The sequence below is a fragment of the Pelmatolapia mariae genome, linkage group LG20 (assembly GCF_036321145.2).
Source record: "Pelmatolapia mariae isolate MD_Pm_ZW linkage group LG20, Pm_UMD_F_2, whole genome shotgun sequence".
Lineage (NCBI taxonomy): Eukaryota > Metazoa > Chordata > Actinopteri > Cichliformes > Cichlidae > Pelmatolapia > Pelmatolapia mariae.
In genome coordinates, this window is record NC_086244.1 from 4,275,642 (window position 1) to 4,296,688 (window position 21,047).

The following is a 21,047-nucleotide window of genomic DNA, read 5'->3' on the forward strand; positions in this document are numbered from 1 at the left end:
GTAGCCCAAGCCTGCTTTAAATTTCTCAATAACTTTATCCCTGACCTGTCTGGTGTGTTCTTTGGACTTCATGGTGTTGTTGCTCCCAATATTCTCTTAGACAACCTCTGAGGCCGTCACAGGGCAGCTGTGGAGCTGTTTTGCAAAGAAGACTGGGCAAGGATTTCAGTCTCTAGATGTGCAACGCTTGTAGAGACATACCCTAAAAGACTGGCAGCTGTAATTGCAGCAAAAGGTGGTTCTACAAAGTATTGACTCAGGGGGCTGAATAATTACGCACACCCCACTTTTCAGTTATTTATTTGTAAAAAATGTTTGGAATCATGTATGATTTTCGTTCCACTTCTCACGTGTACACCACTTTGTATTGGTCTTTCACGTGGAATTCCAATAAAATTGATTCATGTTTGTGGCTGTAATGTGACAAAATGTGGAAAAGTTCAAGGGGGCCGAATACTTTTGCAAGCCACTGTATAAGACCTATTTATGGCAATAAAGGCTGTTATTGCTTTCAGAAAGCAAACTGCCCTGTTAAGCTGCTGGACTGTCAAACAATCTTTTAAAAAATGTGGACATCCTTTTAAAGCAGCAAGCCGTTTCTGTAGGAATGCAAACAGCCCTTTAAGGCAGTAAGCTGCCCATTTAAATGTGGGCTGTCCCTGTAAGAGTATGATTGTTACTTAGAGGTAGTAAGCTGTCTGTTTACGGCAGTAAAACTGTTTTTTTAAAGCAGCAAGTTGTCCAAGTAAGACAGTAGTGAGAGAACTGTCCCTTTAAAAGGACAAAGTCACTCCTTTAAGGATGTCCTTTTAAGGCAACTGGCCGACCCTTTAGGCTGTCCCTTTATTGTCCAAGGCAATGAACTGTCTCTATAAGACATCCCACTTTACCATTAAGACCGTGGACTGTCACTTTTAAAGCAGCACGCTGTCCTGTTAAAACGACAAACTGCCCCTTTAAGGCACTGGGCCGTCCCTATAAGGCAGGTACTGGGAGAGATGGATAAGTAGGCTACTTTAAAATGTCTGATTCTCAGGTTTGTGCAGAAGAGGCTTTTAAACATTCAGCACTGCTCATAGATTATACATGAAGCTCAGAACTACCCTGCACCGCTCCAACTGAGAGTGTGTGTGTCTGTGTGTGTGTGTGTGAGAGAGAGACAACAGAGAGTCTGCTAAATAAGCACCAGGGAATAAGAAAATATGCAATAAAAGAATAACATTTAAATAATATTGAGTGGAAAAAGTAAAAACTTTCAAAATTCCATTTGATGCAGGTGTGGGCAAGAAATGTTTTGGGTGTGTGTGTATTTGCTTGTGTTTTGCCAGCAGACGCCAGTGTGTCCAGCTCAGCTCTGGGAACCAGAGCGCTCCATTAAATATTAAGCAGGAGGTTCCGGACTGAGCCAGAACCTCCTGACGCAGGGCTAGCATGCCGCTTATTATCGGACTGGTCACGTTACAATCACATCTTGGCTTCTCTCACTGACACACGCACGCACGCGCGCGCACGCACGCACGCGCACACGCACACACACACACACACACACACAGCCCCAAAACTGCTGTCTCTCCTTCCTGGAGTATTTAAATGGGAGCACCATCCTGTTCGGGGATTTACGTCCTCTACCTCTAAGTTTCAGAGTCCCGTCAGGTTCAGCTTTATGGAGCTCTAAGTGTGCAGCAATCGATAACCTGCAGAAACATGCAGTGCTAATGTCTACAGATTACTCGAGAGAGGAACACAGTTTCCCATCCAGAGCACATCACACCAGGTGTTTTACAGGACATGAAACTGGTTTTAAAATGCCCAGCTCTTCCAGGATAAGTGGGTCACCTGCTTTAGACACCAACTGATTGCCATCCAGGGCTCCAGCCTCCAGTACTGATCTCTGTGGCCTCCTACACAGATGCTGATGATCATGGATGAACTTGTGCTGCATGAGCACAAGGCTCTTGGCTCATTGGTTGGAGGCATGATTGTGACAAGTGTATCATTGAGCAAAAGCTTTGCACCACTGTCACTGAAACGACACCTAATAACTGTAACATGACTTCAGGTATGGTGTCAACATGTTTCATGCTTCTCATATACCCTGTGTTTGTGAATGTTTCATCAGCAGCAGACGTTATCAGCAAACATCAGCATAATCTTGTACATTGTGTCCTGAGGCATCTCTGTGATGACTTTTAGTTTTTTTACTGGAACGTTTTTAACAATTAGAGGCATATATCAGGACAAACCTACGTAGACTCATTTTTAAAAAGCTATTATTAGAATTTATCAAATCGTCATCAAAAAACTTATTTGCACCAAGGGGGCAGTTTTTTCCTTTCAAAACATCCTGAGCCCGGAGGCATACAATAATGTTAAAGTCTCCATGTGATGTACATGTGCTACTCCACAGAAGACTCACCTTTTAAAACTACGGTCTGCTTACTTAACATCTGTTCTGTGAAAAAGGACGATTTTGAGCATAATGTGCACATGAAAGAGAACAGTAACGATAGACAGCAGTGCTATGAACAAAAAGAAATGTATGCTCATATCAAGCTCCATAATTTTACTTTTAAAGTGTACTACAAGGCAGCACAGGAGCACAGTGGTTAGCACTGTCACCTCACTGTCAGCAAGATGCTCCTGGACTCAAATCCACAGCCACCTTCGGCCTTTCTGTGTGGCACTTGCACCCTCTCTCCCTTGCATGGTAAATGGACTGGCTCTTGTATAGCACATTTATACTGAGCACAAAGCTTTATGCAACTTGTCTCATTCACCCATTCACACACACATTCATATATCATTTTTCTATATCCAAGGCCTTTCTGTTTAACTTCCACACTCCAACGAATGCATCAGGAGCAACTCAGCAACTTCAGTATCTTTGGCATGCAGATCAGAGCAGCCATGGAGAGAACCACCAACCTTACGATTAACAGATGACCTGTTCTGCTTCCTGAGCCACAGCCACCCTGTCACACTGTCTAAGCCAGTTTTCCTCTAATTGGCTGCCCTGCTAACAGCAACTACCAGAGCAAATAGGTGGGGCTTCTTTCTGGTTTTGTAAATCCTGACGGGAAGATTGACCATCTCAGTGAATGAGAGGAAACAGATTAAAGGTTTTCAGACTCTGAAGCTGATGTTGCGTCAGTAGGACTGAAGAATGAACAGACAAACCAGCATTTAACTAAACGTAGGGGCATGCAGACGTGAGGATGACATCACAGTTCGGGGTGCGTACAGTACCTGTCCTGGTTTTGCTGTTGGTCAGAATCTCCTGGAGCCTCTCCTGCAGTTTGTCTGCTCGCTTCCTCTCCAGCTGCAGCTGCCGCTTCAAATCCTTCAGCTACACACACACACACACACACACACACACACACACACACACACACACACACACACACACACACAGGTTTATTTTCTAATTATTATTTTCCATGCACCACTGCTCTCAAATTACTCTGCTAAATATTTTTTCTTTCTCATTGCTATTCAGATTCTCGTCTTGCAGTATCGGTTCATCAGTCTGCGTCTGTCACTCACACAGTCCATCCGTCTCTTTGTCTCTGGCAGCATCAGTCAGATAAACAGTAAACTTACCGCTGCGCTTCCCTTCTTCTCAAGAATCCTCTGACCGTCCACCGTGTCCTTTATCTCCTAAACAGAGAAAGCAGGTCAGAGACATCAGTGTCAGTTACTCTGATCGTTCTAGTTCATTTCCAAAGTAAAAACGTCAGAAACATTTTCTGAACTGAGAATTTACTGCTTCTGTTTGTCAGACATTATATTTTCTGACTTTTTCAGGGCATTTTATACTATTAAAAAAAAAAAAAGTAGTGCACAATACCTAACATGAACACCTGGGTCGATACTGTAAACTTGCCAGATCTAGCTTAAAATTGACATTTTCATCTGCAGTCATGAGCAGATTGATGAAATTATTAAACACGAAAAAAACCCAAACCAGCAAAAACACAGACACCAGCCAGAACCATTCAACAAACTGAACCATACATGTCAAAATGAAAGCAAGCCATATTGAGCCTGTAGCTGATTTTAAATCTGATCAGCAAATTATTTTGGTTCCTTAATAAATTTTGGCCCACACATTCTGTGCTGTGATCTGCAGAGCATCGTGCAAACACCAAGCTAAACCGACGCTCGCACCTCCACACAGCATAAAGGGAAGGTGACACTAAAGGCAGACACTAAGAGACATAAGCTGGGTGACTAAACAAAGAGAAGAGTAAACAGATTCTGGTGCTTTTTAAACAGGTCCACAGTTCCTGGGTTCAAAGTGACACATTTGTAAAGGTTAAAAACCTCGGCCTCAAAGGGACCGTCTCCTTTTATCTCTAGCGTGGGCCGCTGCATCAACCATGTAAAGACCTTTTAGAGGACCTGCTCAAAGCTTTGCTGCAGTGCTGCAGACCACTTCAGCTCTGCTGGGAGAAATCCTAGTGTAGTAAAGGTGATCGGGCTTTTTCCATTAGGACTGCCCCTTCACACCAAAATACTCTTTTAAATCTCTTCTTTAAATTTTCTCTTTTAAAAGGCTTTTCTGAATCTTTGTTATGTGGCCATGTTTTCTATCCCGTTTTGTCTCCTCAGTATTGTTTCTTTTTATCATGTTCTTTGCTTTGTTCTTGTAGAAGTGTTTCACCCTTTATCATCCAAGTATCATACAGTGATAGACTTGTTTTAGAATTCTGAATTTTTTCTAGCTCAAAAAAGATGAGCAGTAGCGCTAACGTTAAGCGTACCTACTAAAGTCTAGGCAGAACTGATTTTTCTGCCCGTGTTCAGACAGCAGTACATTGTGAATGCTTTGTGCTACTGTGATACATCGGACTGATCCCTGAAAAGCTCACCTTGGAATTTTGTCTGTAGCACAAAGGTTACCGGAGTTACGATAATTTAAAGAGCATTCAAATGGCTATAGATAAATAAATAAATAAATAAATAAATAAATGTATTTGTATATTATTAATTTCTTATTGCAAAATTCTTTGTCATTTATTAAGAAGTCTATGGAGCGCGTAAGAAGGGGAAGGGGCGGGGCAGAGACTAATGATTGACAGCTCCTGTGTAGGGGTGGGTTTTGATTATTTATTGATTAAAATTGATTCTAGCTTGGATAACGTGATATCGATTCATTAAAATCCTGAATCGATTTTTAAATATAAATTTATTTTGCCCGAAACGCCAGAATCTCAGGTTAAACCTCACAAAATTTCAACAACCACCAAACAGCTAAAACAGTAAATGAGAGCAGGTACATGGATTCTGCACAAAGACGTAAACACACAGCGCGGAGCCGCCGACGCATCAGAATCAGTGAGATGTCGCCTTTCTCACCCGACGACACGGACACGGTCGGGGCTGAAAGCCGACAGCTCGCTGATTCTGATGTTTCGGCGGGTCCGCGCTTTGTGTTAACGCCCTTTTTGCGCTCGATTCTGAAGCTGCAGGTTTTTATCTCTCTCCAAACAATATTGACCGAACCAGCAGCAAAAGAAGATCCAAACTATGCTTCACATAAACATCGTCATGAATTCCCTCTGACTTTTACTGTTTTGCTTCCACCACGATAAAAATCACACTTCATGCACAGCTCTCTCTCTCTCTCTCTCTCTCTCTCTCTCTCTCTGTACTTCAAGAACAGTTTCCCGTCTAAAAATCTGTTTTCTTCATTATTCGCTTGCTTGTTACGCACAAGTCTACCGTTGTTTACAGCGCTGTCGGACGCTGTTTTTTTCCTTTTACTTACTTCCGAAAAGAAAGCCTCATTTCTGCTGTTCAATACTGAACAAATTTAAACTTTTAAAAATTATGCAAAATTGCAAAACGCTCAGCTGTGTCTCTAATCAAACCTCTGTAACTTTGCTCTGCTTCACTTTAGCAGCATCAGGTAATGTTCATATGCTGATTAATGGTTTTCTTTCGTTTTTGATCAACTGCAGAATATCTCCTTCATGTTTTTCTGTGTTTTAACCTCAGCTACTTTGACACAAAGGCATCTGCTGTGATGCTCACACCTTTGATAAAGTCTCGCAAGTGTCAGCTTTCTTTTTATAGATATAAAAATATGGAAACGTACTGATGCATGATCTGAATTATAATATTTCTGACTGTCTGAGGCAAAATTTCCCCGATTCAAATCGAATCGAATCGATTCTAGAAATCAGTGACGATACCCAGCCCTACTCCTGTGTCTCATAACAAGTTAATTAAATTTGCGTTTTGGTTGAAGATGGCCAGCGCTCCTTAACGGGAAGCTGTGGGCACCAGCCAACCACTCACACTCACACTCACACCTATGGGCCGTTTAGAACCACCAGTTCATCTAACCCCACTAACTGCATGTCTTTGGACTGCGAGAGGAAGCTGGAGAACCCAAAGGGAACAATGCCAATCACCATCCCACCGTGCTACCTGCTTCTGACAAATTAAAAAACAAATTAATTATCAATTTGAATTTACGAGTATTAATTTCTGTTATTTTTGTTTCTCATAGCATTTTACTTGCATATGAAACAGCAGGTATTTGTGTCTGTTTATGTCCATCTTGCACATACAGTGTCTCAGCCCGCTGGTTCATACTGTAAACATAAACCTTTATTTACAAAAAACTAAAAATAACAAATGCAGTTCCATTTTTATAAAGCTCCTAAAAGCTGCTCTCTGCTCTAGGAAAAGGACTATAAGGGACTATTTACAGCGGCGTATTAAACCACATTTGATCTCGTAGACAGAACCGTGTGAGTGGGTCTGAATTAAAGTTGGCAGTCTTTGGACACTGGAGGAACGAGGTATATCAGCTCTGACACAAAGCTATTACCTGTTTGAGTTTTCCGATGGTGTCCCCGTGTTCCTCCCTCTGCTTCTCCACCTCCACCAGCTGCTGCTTCAGTTTCTCCATCTCTGACTGCTTCTCCTGCAGGACACAAAGAGACAGATCAGGATTTCGTTCAGCAGCTCAAACATTTGGAGGAGAAATGCAGCGAAAGACATTTAAAAGAGCTACATTTGCACCTCCAGCGATGCCCCCATGCTCTTAATCCAGCTGACACAGAGATTAATTTGAAAAAAGAAACTGCTTTTAATTCCCTTCTAATCTTCTGCTGCTAATTAATTTGACTAAAATCTACATTAAAAACATCTGCAGGCTGTAGCCGCTCACCTGACAGAGGGAGGGAAAAAATGTCATTCTGGAGGAAAACAACAGAGTCTGTTAATTCCCTGTAACGTCTTACACCTCAATCAACAGCTCACCAAGCGGTGGGAGAGAAGCTCTGAGACTTTACTGAGATGTATTACATTATTTATTAAAAAAAAAAATCACAAATAATAATAAAAACTCTAAATTGCAGATTTTAAACTCATTTTGTAAGAAAAACTTGTTTATTCTTTGCTTTCTTACAGGATGCTACTGTAAATAAAAATGTGCCATTGATGACCTGCCAGCCAGCTGTTCCCTCTTCATTGCAGCACACAGATGTTTTAGACATAAGGGCACTGACACAGTTTTTCATACTCTATTTAATAGCATTAATTATTTTGGAAGATTGGAAACAGTTTCTCAAATACAGAAATTTACAAGAAGTACAGCATGTGGACAAAAACCCTGAGCCACCTACACATTGCACCTGAAGGAGCTGCTCGACCACAGAGACCCTTGGCATGAAGCTCCTGGTGCAAAGCTTTTGTGCTGATGTTAAAGCCAGAGGAGGCTTGGAGCTCTGCAGCTGCTGAGTCAGCAGAGCGCTGGAGACTCTTCATCATTTTGGTTGATGGCTCCCCTTGGTAGCTTTCTGTGGTCGGCCACTTTTGAAATAACACCACTGACAGCTGATTGTGGAACATCTGGGACTGAAGAAACTTCACAAACTGTTTTGCAACAGTGGCATCCTGTTACGGTACCACTCCTAAATTCAGTAGGACCTTAAGAGTGACCTATTCTTTTACAAAAGAAAGCAGACTTCATGGCTAAGTGTTTGATTTTACACATCTGTAGCAATGGGAATTAAAACACCAGATTAAGCGTTGTGGAACAAGAAATAAGACTTGCATTTGAATATTACCTGCTTCTCCAGCCTCTATAATTTTGACTGAATTTCTTCCAAACTATCATTTTTTTATTATAACTGTGTGCATCAGGTGCACATATTACAAGATATAATTTATAACATCAGAAAAAATGTGTTTTCATGCAGATGATTAGATATGGTGAATCCTGTTTACAAACAGAATGCTTCAAGCAGTTTGAGTGATTTAAATTTGTACAATCAGGCTGCAGGACTCGTGTGCTTTAAGGTTCATGAACAATCAGCTATTTTTTTTTCAGCATGTTCTGATGTAACTGGAGAGAACAGGGTGAACTGATAATTTGCCATTTAACGTTCGGTTTAACAAACCTTGGTGTTGATGTTCAGGAACGAAGACAGGAAACGACGAAAGGAAACGACATGTGACGGCTGAAACTCAAACCCCCGACACGTGGAACACCTGCCCGGGACCCAACCTGCCCTCTAATTAGACTTCTTCCATCATTAATTAACTTTTCCTATTAAGTTTCCTCACTCTGGTTTCAGTACCAGGCTGTTATCCAGCAGATAAAACACACAAGCGCACGCAGACAAATTAATCAGTGCAGCAGGTCTCTGAGGACAGACTTTCTCACAGACGTATACACGATCATCGTGGTCATCTAATCCAGCGGTCCCCAACCCCCGGGCCGGTACCGGTCCGTGAGTCGTTTGGTACCAGGTCGCGAGAGTTGAGGCTCAGGTGTGAAATGTATGGTTTTCAGGATTTTTATCGGTTTTTAGCGTTATTTTGTTATCGTTTTAATCGTTAACTCGGTTTTCCTGGGTCTTTTTACGTGTGTTATGAATAAATCTTCTTTTTTTCGGTACCGGTACTAGTTTTATTTTGCTGTATTTATCCGCGACACCTTAAAGGCCGGTCCGTGAAAATATTGTCGGGCATGAACCGGTCCGTGGTGCGAAAAAGGTTGGGGACCGCTGATCTAATCTGCTGAAAGGGCTCGTTACTGATAACCAATAATAACGCTCATCAGTAATGAGAATTATTATTGGTTATGAGACCTAATGGTAACCACATATGGAGCTGTAGCCACAATCAGACTGTGTTAATATTTGGGTCTTTACTCCTTTCAGTTAGTCTTTGTGGAGTTCTATACATACACTAAGTGTGTTTATATCCACTGCAGGAACCAGAGCAGGTGGCAAGCGCTCTCCTTTTAGTCTTTGTTTTAGATGCAAATTACAGTTAGTGTTTATGGTTTATGTTTGGATTATTTGAACTTGTACGCAGCCTGGCGGCCCATCACATCACCTTACATCAATAACAACAAACATCTGCAATGTTTAAAAATCGCAGCATCTTTTGTCTGTTTAGTGGAGCCATTTCATTTACAAAAGTCTTTTAAAAACAGTGTTAACAGAGCTAATCCAGTGCTTATTAATATTGACAGTGTGTCGCAGTGACCAATTATAGCAGCGCGGCCCAAGAAGCGTCCTCCATCCATCCTTGTTTCACAACAGAGATGTCTGTAAACACTGCAAACAAAATCAATCAGCTTCAAGACTGGACACAAACACCACCGTGTCGAGTGGTATCCACTCGTCACACGGTTGCTTGCGGTAAACAAAGCCTCGTCTTTGTGCTGTGAGTGCACGACGACGACGGGTCAGTGTGGAAAAAAGAATCACGGCGCTGAACAACAAGCTGAACTCCGTCCTGCTGACAGATGGCGTGAAGCGTTCAGGGTGTCTGCAGCAGACTGTCAGCGTTCACATGAGCCGCCTCCACTCTGATCGGCTGTTAACACAGCTTAACCTCTCCAAGTTACCATGGAGACAACTACGCTTTAATTAGAAACATTTTCAATTAGAGCGCACACACAAACGTACATGCCTACATGCACTGTGTGCCTGTCTACACACACGCACACAAGTGTTGATATTTATAGAGGCGCCTTCTGAAACGTCTTGTTCTGGACACGGATGCTCTGCCTTCACCTGAGCTGCAGTTTAACATTCAGAAATGATTTCAAGCCTCTGTAGAAGCTTCAAAAGTGCAACTGTTAAGAGGTCACAATTACTGAAAAAATAGTCTATGCATTTGATTTTTCTAGGCTGAAATACTACAATTCTTATCAGCAGGCCTTTCTAAAAGCTCCCTGAAAGATTTCAGTTGATCAGAAAGGCCACAGTCTGAGTACTGACAGGAACCAGAAAGAGAGATCATATTTCTCCTGCATTAGCTCATCTTTATTGGCTTCCTGTTAGATCCAGAATTTAATTTACAACACTTCTTCTCACATACAAAGTCATGAATGATCAAGCGCCACCATCTTGCCTGTGCTCTGTGGATGGAGGCAGAGCCTTCAGTTGTTCCTGTAGATTTGGGAGACAACATTCTCTCGACTTTTCAGAAACAGGCTTCAAACTTTCCATTTTGATAAAACTTTTAGGTAGGGCTGGATCAGCTGACCCTCAACCATCCCTTAGTCATGCTCATGGCCCATGAAACACTTAGCACTTTTCTCCACGCCCTCTTTTCATTCTCCATGGATATGATATCCCACTACTGCAAGCCCTTATCTTGTGCCTTTTCTCCCCTGTAGTTTATATTTTATTCTCAGCTTTCTATCCCTTTTGTTACCGTTTTCCCCCTTCACTGCTTGACTGATCATAGTACATGGCTGCCCACCCCTGAGCCTGGTTCTGCTGGGGAGTTCTTCCTTCCCAGGGGCTTGCTCATAGAGGTTGGTCTGACTAACTAAAGCACCTTGACATGACTGCTGTTGTGAATTGGAGCTTTACCATATAAATAAGACTGAACTAAAGTGAATTACTATTAAACCAGCTACAGATTCTGTATCATTTCATCTCATTCTGCACAGAAAGGTAACTGATTCTCTGACAAATTAAATGTGTGCTGATTAGCATGAGTCATTAATTAAACTGCATATGTCTCACCAGATTATCAATGTTTCATGGAGTCATGCGACAAAAAAAATCACAGTGGAAAACATCACTTGTGGAAACACTACAGAGCACACTAACACATGAAAAATTATGATAATTCCTCTGTCCCAGTGCATGCTGGGAAGCAATCACACAAATCATTGCACGGCTCTCTGATGCAGCACTGCTGTGTGTCTCAGAGAGCAGGTTTAGCTGAGCCCGGCTCTGCAGTGGTGTCTGCATTTCAAACCTCTGAAGCCCGTCAGATCTCTGTGACTGAGCAGCAGGTTTGCGACATCGCTGTGAAGTGATTGAAGCGACTGTCTTACTACAGGCTGTGCACTAATGCAGGAGGCCAATCACTGCACGTATGCACACAGGAATCCAGTTTAAAACCGTTGCATACATGGTGTGTGTATTCTGGGTCCATGAGACCAACATGCTGGGATAAATAGCACTATATCTCCTAGAAGAAAATATCCATAATAACTACTAAGATGGGAAATTGTATTTTTATAGTTCACAGGTGTGCAGAATTGATTAGCAGGCAGTTTGGGTTTGATATCATCTCATCCACATCATTGCTCAGCAGTTTAGTCGAGGAGTTCAACTGATTAGATAAAATAAATGCAAATGGAGCAAAATGTTAAACACAGCCCACTGTATTCATTACTTTTCTTGTTACAAATCCTCCATTTGGAGTTTAGAGAGACATGATTATTCTACCAGACAGGCTACAGGAGGAAACGTTATATTATGCAAAGAAACGGTTATGCAGTGGGTTATGATGGAACACAGTTTACTGATGATATCCAGAAAAACTGACAAGGTGCCTGAAAATTGACACCTGTCAATGGTGTGATGGTTGCATATAAGGAGCTTTTCTTGTCCGTCATTTCAATGGAGTGACTTTTATACATGTTTGTAATTTCACCCCAAGATGATCTTCCTCAACTGTGCCGAACATAACATTTTATAGATGTCGCTTCTTTGAGTGAAGACAGTCTCGGCACCTTTTCAGCATCTTTTTCCTGAGGCGAAGTAGAGACGGAGGTGAAACTGTCAGAGCTGATTACTGCTGCTGAGTTTAAGTCACTTCTACAGGATCTGTTAATCAATGTTTCTGTGCTCGCTTTAATGTGTGTAATCTCATCAAGTGTGACAGTCATCTCTGTCTGTTGTCTGCTTTTGTTCTTATAACACCGGCTTTCATTCTGTACTCACAGAAAATACATTACTCTTCTCAGTGACACCTTTACCTGATTAAATAAAACAAAATGAAAGTGTGTGTGTGTGTGTGTGTACCTCCAGCTGAAGTTTGTGTTCTTTCCGCAGCTGCTCGATTTCCTCCTGATGTTGCAGAGAGTTCTTCTCTATATTCTCCTGCTCGCATCAACAGACAGATAAAGTACAGTCAGTCACAGAGGAACATTTGGAATCAAAAGAACTCAGAATCTGCTCAGCCGAGAAGCTAAAAACAGTAAATGTTGGCATTTTCACTTTAAAATAATGATGCAAATGTGATTTAAAAATTTAATCGACTAATTCGCTGATTTATCAGAGTGCAGTACATTTTTACTTTATCCATGAACACAGAGCCAGACATTTTTAGAACCTGCAGCAAATGTTTTACGCTCTGAGACTTCAAAACCTGTGAACCTGACCTTTAAACTACGGAGGATTTGGAGGACGAATTGGCGGAAAAGTACCGCTGGTTTATAGGGTGACCAGCCAGCACTCAGCAGATACTGACCTCAGCCTCTTTGAGCCGTCTCTCGAACCATCCTTTGGCTCCCTCCATGGACTGGACCTGACTCAGCAGCTCCTCCACTCGGGGCTGTAAACCCTCCAGCTCTTTTGTCCGAGCCTGAAAACTCACAAAACATATCGTGAACGTGTGCGATAGCGACTCTGCTGCTCGTGTTATACGAGACATCTGGAAGACACACATCAGGAGTTTTCTTTTGTCTCCTTACCCACTTTCACCTCCTGTGTGCCTCTTTACCTTTTCATCTCTAAGCTGCTGTCGGATTTCTTCCTCAGAGCGATTCTTTTCTTCATGAAGTCCTCTGAGCTCCTTCTCGTATCGAGCCCTCACTGCAAGAACCTGAAAGAGAGGAGGAGACAGAAGAAGAAAATGAGTCAGGGAATACAGAGAAGAGACAAAAGCAAAAAGGATTCACTAAATCTGATGAAAATGTGTGGCTTTTCTTTATTTTTGCACATTTTAAAAACTAAAAACCACACAAACAAAAACAGATGAAAACAGATGAAAACAGATGAGCGATAATTCAAAGCAAAGAAACTATATAGACATGTAGAGAAACCAAACAAAGAAGATGTGAAAACTGTGATGGATAAAAGCCATTAAAAGCAGCAGATCCACGAACACTCGCCTCTTTCTCGTGATGTAGTTTAAGGTCTGACAGCGCCTCCTTGTGGTCAGACTTTTCCTGGTTCAGCTGCATGGCCATCTCATCCAGCATGGCCTTCCTCTTCTCTGCTGTCTGCTCACACACAAACAGGTGTAAGTGTGTTTACTGGCTCAGCTGGTTTGTGTACAGACACCATGTGGCACTCTGTGTGTTGTTGTTGTTTATGTGTGTACCTTCTTAGCCTCGTCCAGCTCTCTCAGCAGTCTATCCTTCTCTTGTCCTTCTTCGGTTAACTGCTCCAACAACTTCCTGTTGGCAAAACTCGACTCCTGAAGGACGTAAAGTGAGAGAAGCAGAAAACCACGTGTAAACAAACAGCTGGAGAGTCGTTTATATCGGCAGAATGAGCTGAGATAAAACCCAAAGGTTAACCAAACCACTAACTTTACTGGTTTCATCTACCTGCAGCTGGGAGTTGAGGTCATCTCTCTGAGCCAGCAGATTCTCCTGTTCAGTTCGTCTCTGCTGCAGTTCGCCCGTCAGCGCCTCCTGCTGCTCTCGCAACAGGTTCATTTCCTGCGTCTTCACCGTCTGGATCTACAAACACATTTCAAACACTTTATTTCTCTTTACAGTGTTCACTTTTATTCCTGAGCAACTCTTTGCAGTACCTGTCCAATTTAAACACGTACATGTACAAGAATGTCCTGGACAGATCACAACAGCCAGAAAATATTAGATAGAAAAGAATGACGACGACAGATGATTAAGATGAAGCAGAGAACAGTAGATGACCACAGGTTAAATTAGATGTAAGTTGTAGGATTAAATCATTTGGCCCTTTAGGTATAACAATGGCATGAATCCCCACACACAGATCATTTATCTACATATAGATCGATGTTGGAGGTCAATCTCTACAGGTCACCCACATCAGCTGACCCCGTTTTATATCCCTTCAGGCTGTATGATTACACCCTTTGGAGGAACTCTGCATTGCCACCACTGTGATGGCTGTCTAAGTAGACTCTAGAGTTTGTGCCACTGAACACTTCTGATTGGTAGCAGCCTAGCTGCAATTTTCAGCCACTAGTTCTGATTAAACTTTTGGTGATTTCCAAAACTCAGTTTGCTTACTGTAAGGTATTTCAAAACATTCATTTCAGTTTTTTAAACACAACATGTCCAGTTCAGCGAACTAGCAGGTATTAGTAAGACCCAAAGCAGTGAATCAGATAAATAAATATTCATTTCCAGTTTCTTTGACAGCAGTCATGTTCTCATGTTCTAAAGCAGCACAGCTCCACACTAGGAAAGCGCCACACTGCCAGATTTTGTGTGAACATCACTGAAAAGTAGCTTTCAGCCATTTAAGCCGTTTTGCGTGTGTGTGTGTGTGTGTGCAGGTCTCAGAGGAAACACAAAAAACATTTTACTACCATGACAAAAGTTCCTGGGAGAAAAATGTTTTTGGTACTTTCAATAAAATTGTGTTATTTTGATTTCTAGTCAAAATATTCATGTTTCACCTCTCATCCGAGAAGCTTCTTCAGTTCAGCTTCTCGGATGAGAGGTGAAATGTCTTCAAGCAACTTAAAGAAGTCCAGACGCTTTTCTTTACAAGCTCCTTTGACTATGATGACCTGGATGACTGAGAACCTTCACAGACATAGTGTTAATATGAAAAATAATTTTATTGTTGGCTTTGTTTGTGTCAAAGAAACAGCTCAGATTAAGAAAACAACAACAAAAATATTCTACTTGGGCTTCTGGTTCAGGACATTAACACATTCTACTCAGCATACACAGCCATGCTATTTTATTTTTAAGTGGATCAATCTTAAAAAAGCCTCTAGAAAAGATTCTAGGGATCAACATTCATTTCAGGACCTCAATCTAATGCTAAACTCTACATGAAGAGTCTAGGTCAGGAAACAATTACCTGCTCAAGAGCGCACAGATTAGTCCTCAGAGCACTGTTCTCCTGCAACACGTGTTCCACACTGACATTAAAGACAGCTGCTACAATAAACAAACAGGTTCTAGATACTCTCTCTAGAAAAAGCTATTCTAGATTAACTCCACCTACCATCATTAGTAGGGTAGCCCTCACAGATCTGTCATCTAGTTTCCTGCAAGCGCTTTGAATTTTGGCTGTGTTTAAAATTAGTCTTTTTTTTTCCAGGTTTACACTTGCACAAAAGATTTAATGTAAGCCTTTCTAAAGTGTTCTGTTGTTAGCACTCGGTGCAGCAGTATGTAGTTTAGTTTTCAAGATTCACATTAGTCCAGAAAATCAAGCTAAGGTTAGGGTCCTAGATGAGGGCTCTACTCTAGTCTAAGATATAAATACCTGGTCAAGCGTGCACAGATCAGTCCCCAGAGCACTGTTCTCCTACAAGATGAGTTACAGTTTGATAGTGTGTGAGTGAAGTGTTCTGGATAATCCTGTTCAGGGTCGGATTTACAAAACCTCACGTGAAATGACATCAATTACAAAAAACAGTAAGTAGTTCAAACCAATGTTTTGAGGTCAGAATTATATAAAACATGAAACTTCTTTTTGATTGGGCTGTCTGTCTTTAACCTTTAACCAGTAAGTAAAGCTATTAAACAGCTGAAGCTGAATGGTCGGAGCATGAGACTGTTTTCTTTGCATTAACACAGCCTGATCCAGTGTTCCACATTATACATATATACACATACATATGGAACAAGTCATTTACAAGTAATTCTTGTAACAGCAGTTCATTCTAATAAGCAAAATTTCCTATTTTTTGTAAGATGGTAATATTTTGTAGATTTCTCTTAACCTTTAAAAAAGCTTCAGCTGCTTGGTTCGCACGGCTCTGATCTTTAACTACTTGCTTTGTGTTAGCCTGGTCCAAGTGCAGGTGCTGCAGAAAATCACAGTAATGTGAATTTATTTTTCCACTCGACACATTTTTGTCATTTCTTTCTAAAGCAACAACACTTGGGATCAGGTAACTGTTGTGTGATTAGTAGCGGCGTGATGGTCTTTGAGGTATTAATGACTTTTTCCTCATGGGTCAGTGTAACGTTCTTGTCAGTTTCTCTAGTACACAGAGATGATGTACTGGCAGGGTTATGGTAATGTTCATCAGTTTTATTACATGTTAAAAGTAGCTGGGTTAGTGCTCAGAGATGATGTAATGCTTATGAGGGGTTCTCCGGGTTTCATGGCCACTAGGTTAGTGGGGTTAACTCTCTCCATGATGTGTAAGTTTATTACCTGTTCTAGAGCAGCTAGGTTTGTCCTCAGAGCATCGTTCTCCTGCAGGATGTTGTCCACCTGTTCCTGACTGACTGCACTCTGACTGGCTACCTGCAGTGGCACCAAACCACCAGCAGGGGGTGTCAGAGGGGAAAAGATAGGATAGGAAAGAAACCAATAAAGAGCAAATAAAGAAAGTAAGAAAAACAAAGGCAATATAGGAGGTAAACAAAACAAAAAGAACACAAACAAACGTAAGAGTGTAAAGGTAAAGAAATTTTAAATGACAAAGATGACAGAGTCGAGGATTAGAGAAGGATAAAGCAGTTCAGAAACACAGAGAAGTACCAGGAAATTCCACTGCCAGAGTGATACTCCAAAACATATTTGTTTCATTTTTCATTTCATTTCCTTCATTTTAAAAACCTGTTTTTGGTGAAAATGGATCCTTTTCAAACATCTATATCACTTTGGCAGAGAAACAGCTTCACAGAGAAGTGAAAGAACCGAGCAACAGTCAGCTTTAATCAAACTCCTACAACCTTCACACTGTTTACCGCCTTGTCCCCTTTTCCCTCAACCTTATCCTCTTCAATTTAAAAAAAGAAAAGGAAAAAGAAAACTGTATTCTAATATGTGTGTGAACTCGAATTTGGATGTGGACAAATATCTAAATAAGAGTGCCGTCATGTCTTTATATGTGTTTTACTGCACTCCTGCTGCGCCTGAGACATGGAAATATGCAGGCCGGGAATGTTCTTTGACTCAGAGTGTGTGTGTGTGTGTGTGTATTACCTCGTCTTTCAGTGTGTGCAGAGCAACCTCATGTTCCTTCTCTTTGCTCTGTAGCTGCTCTCTCAGCTCTGACACCATCTGAACAAGAAAACACACAAACACAAATGATTACAGTTTAAAAAAGTAAAAAGTCAAAGTTCATAATGAGGCTGAAATGATCATTACAGAGGAGGAAAGGGACTCTTTCACTATGTTCACAATGACATGTGAAGTGTGCAAACTTTGGAATTAAAAGTTTTTTTGTTTTTTGTTTTTGGACTCGTACAGAAAATGTGACGTCACTTTTAAATGAAAAACAGTATGTATGTTTTATTAATGGATGTTTTAATTATTCAGTGTGTCCAACACATTCAGTCTGATTCAGATTCTCCAATAACACCCAAAGGTGTTCAACAGACGTCAGCCACAGACATGAACTACTTTTCATGCTACAAAGTCTGTGATTTTTAAGAGTTTCTGTCAATAAAAAAAATAAAGTCCAAACAATGTAGACATGGTGTGTTACATACAGGCCTTCTTAAACAAGTCCAAACTTTCATCACTGTGTAATTATCTCAGCAGCACACTGATTCTTTTATTTGTTAGATAAGACCCAAACGTATTGTTCTGCTTTCACTTCAGACATAACTGAAGAAAACTAAACAGCAGCAATATCTGTGGGGTCATTAAAGCTGGGCTAGTTGGTATCTAGCTACAGAGCTATAACTAGGATAATATAAACACATTAACACAGCCAAGATGGAGGATGAACATTAAAGTTTCCCCCCTTAATAAAAGCTATTGTGGTGGTCCCAGATGGACAGAGACAAATGAAATCATAAGACAGGAAAAAAGCACTAAAAGAGGACCAAACTTCAGTCAAGAGAACATCTGTGATGATCCATCCACAACACCAGGTTAGTCAATAATATGCTGCTGCATGGTTTGGATTACTCGTTATGAACAATTCCTGCTCCTCAGCTTCATGTGCCCACTGAAATCTTAGTTAGCCTCAGAAGGACAGTTTTCTGTAGAGTTTAGCTATTTGGTGTTTGGCAAACCGTGAGCCCATGTAGCACAGTTACCATCCATCCATTTTTAAAAACTGAGCTTAAAGATGTGCTGCACATGAATGGTGCTAACAAAAAGCCAGAGAGGTGGATTATATTAAATAAAACAAGATACAACACATCACAACATATTAAATAGACAACAGCCTTAATGAATGTAGTAGGAGTTCGGATGAGGTAGCAGGATTCATACGTCATCACTTAACCAGGAATATGGAATATTTTGTACTTTTGACACTTCTATCATGTGCTTTAGCGCCCTCTATGGGCTGTAGTACCCAGAGCTGGTATCAACACAGATTATGTGTTTATCACACCTAGAGGATGACTGATGATGAGCTGATACGGTCCATTTTTCAACAATCCGCTCATACAAAATTCATTTCAGATAGAAAGTGCTTTGTTTGTTTTCAGTGGTTAAACTTAAACCACACAACATCGAGCAAGACTTCCTGTGTTTACTTTAGTTTTTTGTAAACTTTTATCGGTGTACATAAATAATTCCAACATGGTTATTTTTCCTTGTAGGAAATTACCCTGACTGGGGAAAGTATCATAGAGGAGCTGGGGGAATGTACATAGTAATGGACTGGTGCGATTTCTTAGCGAGGTCAAATGTGCCAACCCAGCTCTTAGTAAAGTTTTACAGGAGCACAATAGAGAGCATCCTCTGTCACTGCATCACAGTGTGGTACTTCAGCTGCACTGCAGAAAACCGTCGAGCTCTGACCCGGATCGTCAAAACTGCCCAGTGGATCATTGGAACCAAACTCCCGAATCTTGACACGGTTTATGCTAGCCGTTTACAGAAGTGAGCTAGCTGCATCATCAAGGACCCAACCCATCCAGGTCACAGACTTTTTGTACCCCTCCCATCGGGGAAGAGATATAGGGCAATCAGAACCCGCACAAACAGACTAAAGAACAGCTTTTTCCCCAGAGCTGTAGCCTGTGTCACTCCTCCCCCAACACACCATAGCTAACTCTCCCTCTCTCTCCTTTACCCCATGTCATGTCTGCTGCTAATGTACAAAGTCATTTACTGGGCATTAATGTTTGCACTAAATTACCACACTGTAAATACTGTTACACTTATTATCTTAGACACTTTATGGGATATTCATGTTTGCACTCAACTACCACACTGTAAATACTGTTATATTATCTTATATTGTTTGTGCTCAAACTATCATATTGTAAATACTATTATATTTTCTTTGTTATTTACGGTGCTGAGAGCCTTCCTTTTAGGTTATATCTTATACTTTTACTACAGTTATTATGTTACTATGCTGCTTCTTGTTTTATTGCTGCTGGCCTCTGTGAGCTACCAAACAAATTTCGTTGTACAACTACAATGACAATAAAGTTCTTCTTCTTCTTCTAACCTGATTGGCTGCCATGAGGTCCGTCTGCAGTTTCTGGACACGGATATTCATGGCCTTCAGCTCTTCTTCTTTTCTTTGGTTGATCTCATCGATCTTTGTCCTGCAGAGAATCAAAACCACAAAAGGTCAACATTTCCACAACAAGCAGCACATTTAAAGGGGGAAAAAAAAAAAGCACACAGCCTGAACCGTGGACATCAGAGCCATCAATACACTAGTGGGAGTAAGAGCAGTGGGGTGACGGCAGTCCTGACCTGCTGTCGTTGTACAGAGCCTCCTTTTCTGTCTGCAGACGCTGGAAACTGCAGGAGAACAAAAACATAAGCTTTAGTTTAGTTGCCCAGAACAGATTAACATTATGGTGAATCTGTTATATTCATTTCCAGACCGGGATATATATTTTTTAAATCTTCACCTCTACTCAAGTAGCTTTGATTCACAGTTTAAGACGATCCTTATTCATTTCTTACTTGGCTGGGGTTCTCTCTCTCTCTACTACTGCAGGGTGTTTTACCTACAATATCCAGCTCCTGAAGCTGATGGCTGCTGTGAAGGTTAAGCGAACTGAGCCACGCCTGAAGCAGTTTATACAGCACTGCTGCTACATTACTGGCCGATAACTGTGTGTCAAAAAGCTGTGAATGTGACTGCGGTGAGGTCATCTCACCTCTCCTGCTTCTTCTTTAGCTTGTCAGACAGCTGCAGGACAAAGAGACGGAAACAGCATTAAAAAGCTGCACCTTTAATAGCCAATATCAGCTCACTGGCATAGTTACTGCAAAATAAATCTCTATTACACAGTGGTTGTGTGTTGTCAGTCCTGAGAAGATTTACCTTTGTTATTTCTTCCTGCAGTTTGGTGATTTCAGCCTGTTTGGACGCCTGGAGGCAGACGGAAAGCAAACGTTCAGTCAACTGAGGAGAGAGACAAAGAGTTTTCTTCCTACACTTACAGCATGCTCAGTGCTCACGTTATAGATCCTCCTCACTTTATTAAGTACACCGGTGCAGGCTAATGTCCAAAGAGTCTACAAAGTATTGCTTTGAATTACATTTCCTTAACTTTTATTAATCAAAGTGAAGTTATTGCTCCTCTGAATGGATGTCTCGTCTGTTCCTAGACCAAAGACGGTAACTGCAGTCAGTTTTGGTTCTTAGAAGTCCGAACACAAAGAAACTCAGTTTGCAGCATCACGATAAGTTTTTCC

At 41.2% G+C, this 21,047-nt stretch overlaps 1 protein-coding gene across 5 annotated transcripts in view; it reads right to left on the bottom strand.

Annotated features, from left to right (window-relative positions):
- gripap1 (GRIP1 associated protein 1) overlaps positions 1-21,047 on the bottom strand; it is a 46,882-nt gene that overhangs the window by 15,655 nt on the left and 10,180 nt on the right. For 2 of the 5 annotated variants that reach the window (XM_063465429.1, XM_063465426.1), the window contains exons 10-26: positions 20,674-20,721; positions 20,507-20,538; positions 20,094-20,141; positions 19,840-19,939; positions 17,403-17,480; positions 16,626-16,718; positions 15,726-15,767; positions 15,315-15,356; positions 13,835-13,969; positions 13,606-13,701; positions 13,394-13,504; positions 13,003-13,104; positions 12,751-12,864; positions 12,303-12,380; positions 6,842-6,937; positions 3,601-3,657; positions 3,247-3,346 (exon numbers count right to left, since the gene is read on the bottom strand). In XM_063465429.1, coding sequence (XP_063321499.1) covers positions 3,247-3,346; positions 3,601-3,657; positions 6,842-6,937; positions 12,303-12,380; positions 12,751-12,864; positions 13,003-13,104; positions 13,394-13,504; positions 13,606-13,701; positions 13,835-13,969; positions 15,315-15,356; positions 15,726-15,767; positions 16,626-16,718; positions 17,403-17,480; positions 19,840-19,939; positions 20,094-20,141; positions 20,507-20,538; positions 20,674-20,721 — 1,372 coding nt within the window. The remainder of the gene's footprint in view (positions 1-3,246; positions 3,347-3,600; positions 3,658-6,841; positions 6,938-12,302; positions 12,381-12,750; positions 12,865-13,002; positions 13,105-13,393; positions 13,505-13,605; positions 13,702-13,834; positions 13,970-15,314; positions 15,357-15,725; positions 15,768-16,625; positions 16,719-17,402; positions 17,481-19,839; positions 19,940-20,093; positions 20,142-20,506; positions 20,539-20,673; positions 20,722-21,047) is intronic. The other 3 variants (XM_063465430.1, XM_063465428.1, XM_063465427.1) reach the window with 2 other exon arrangements.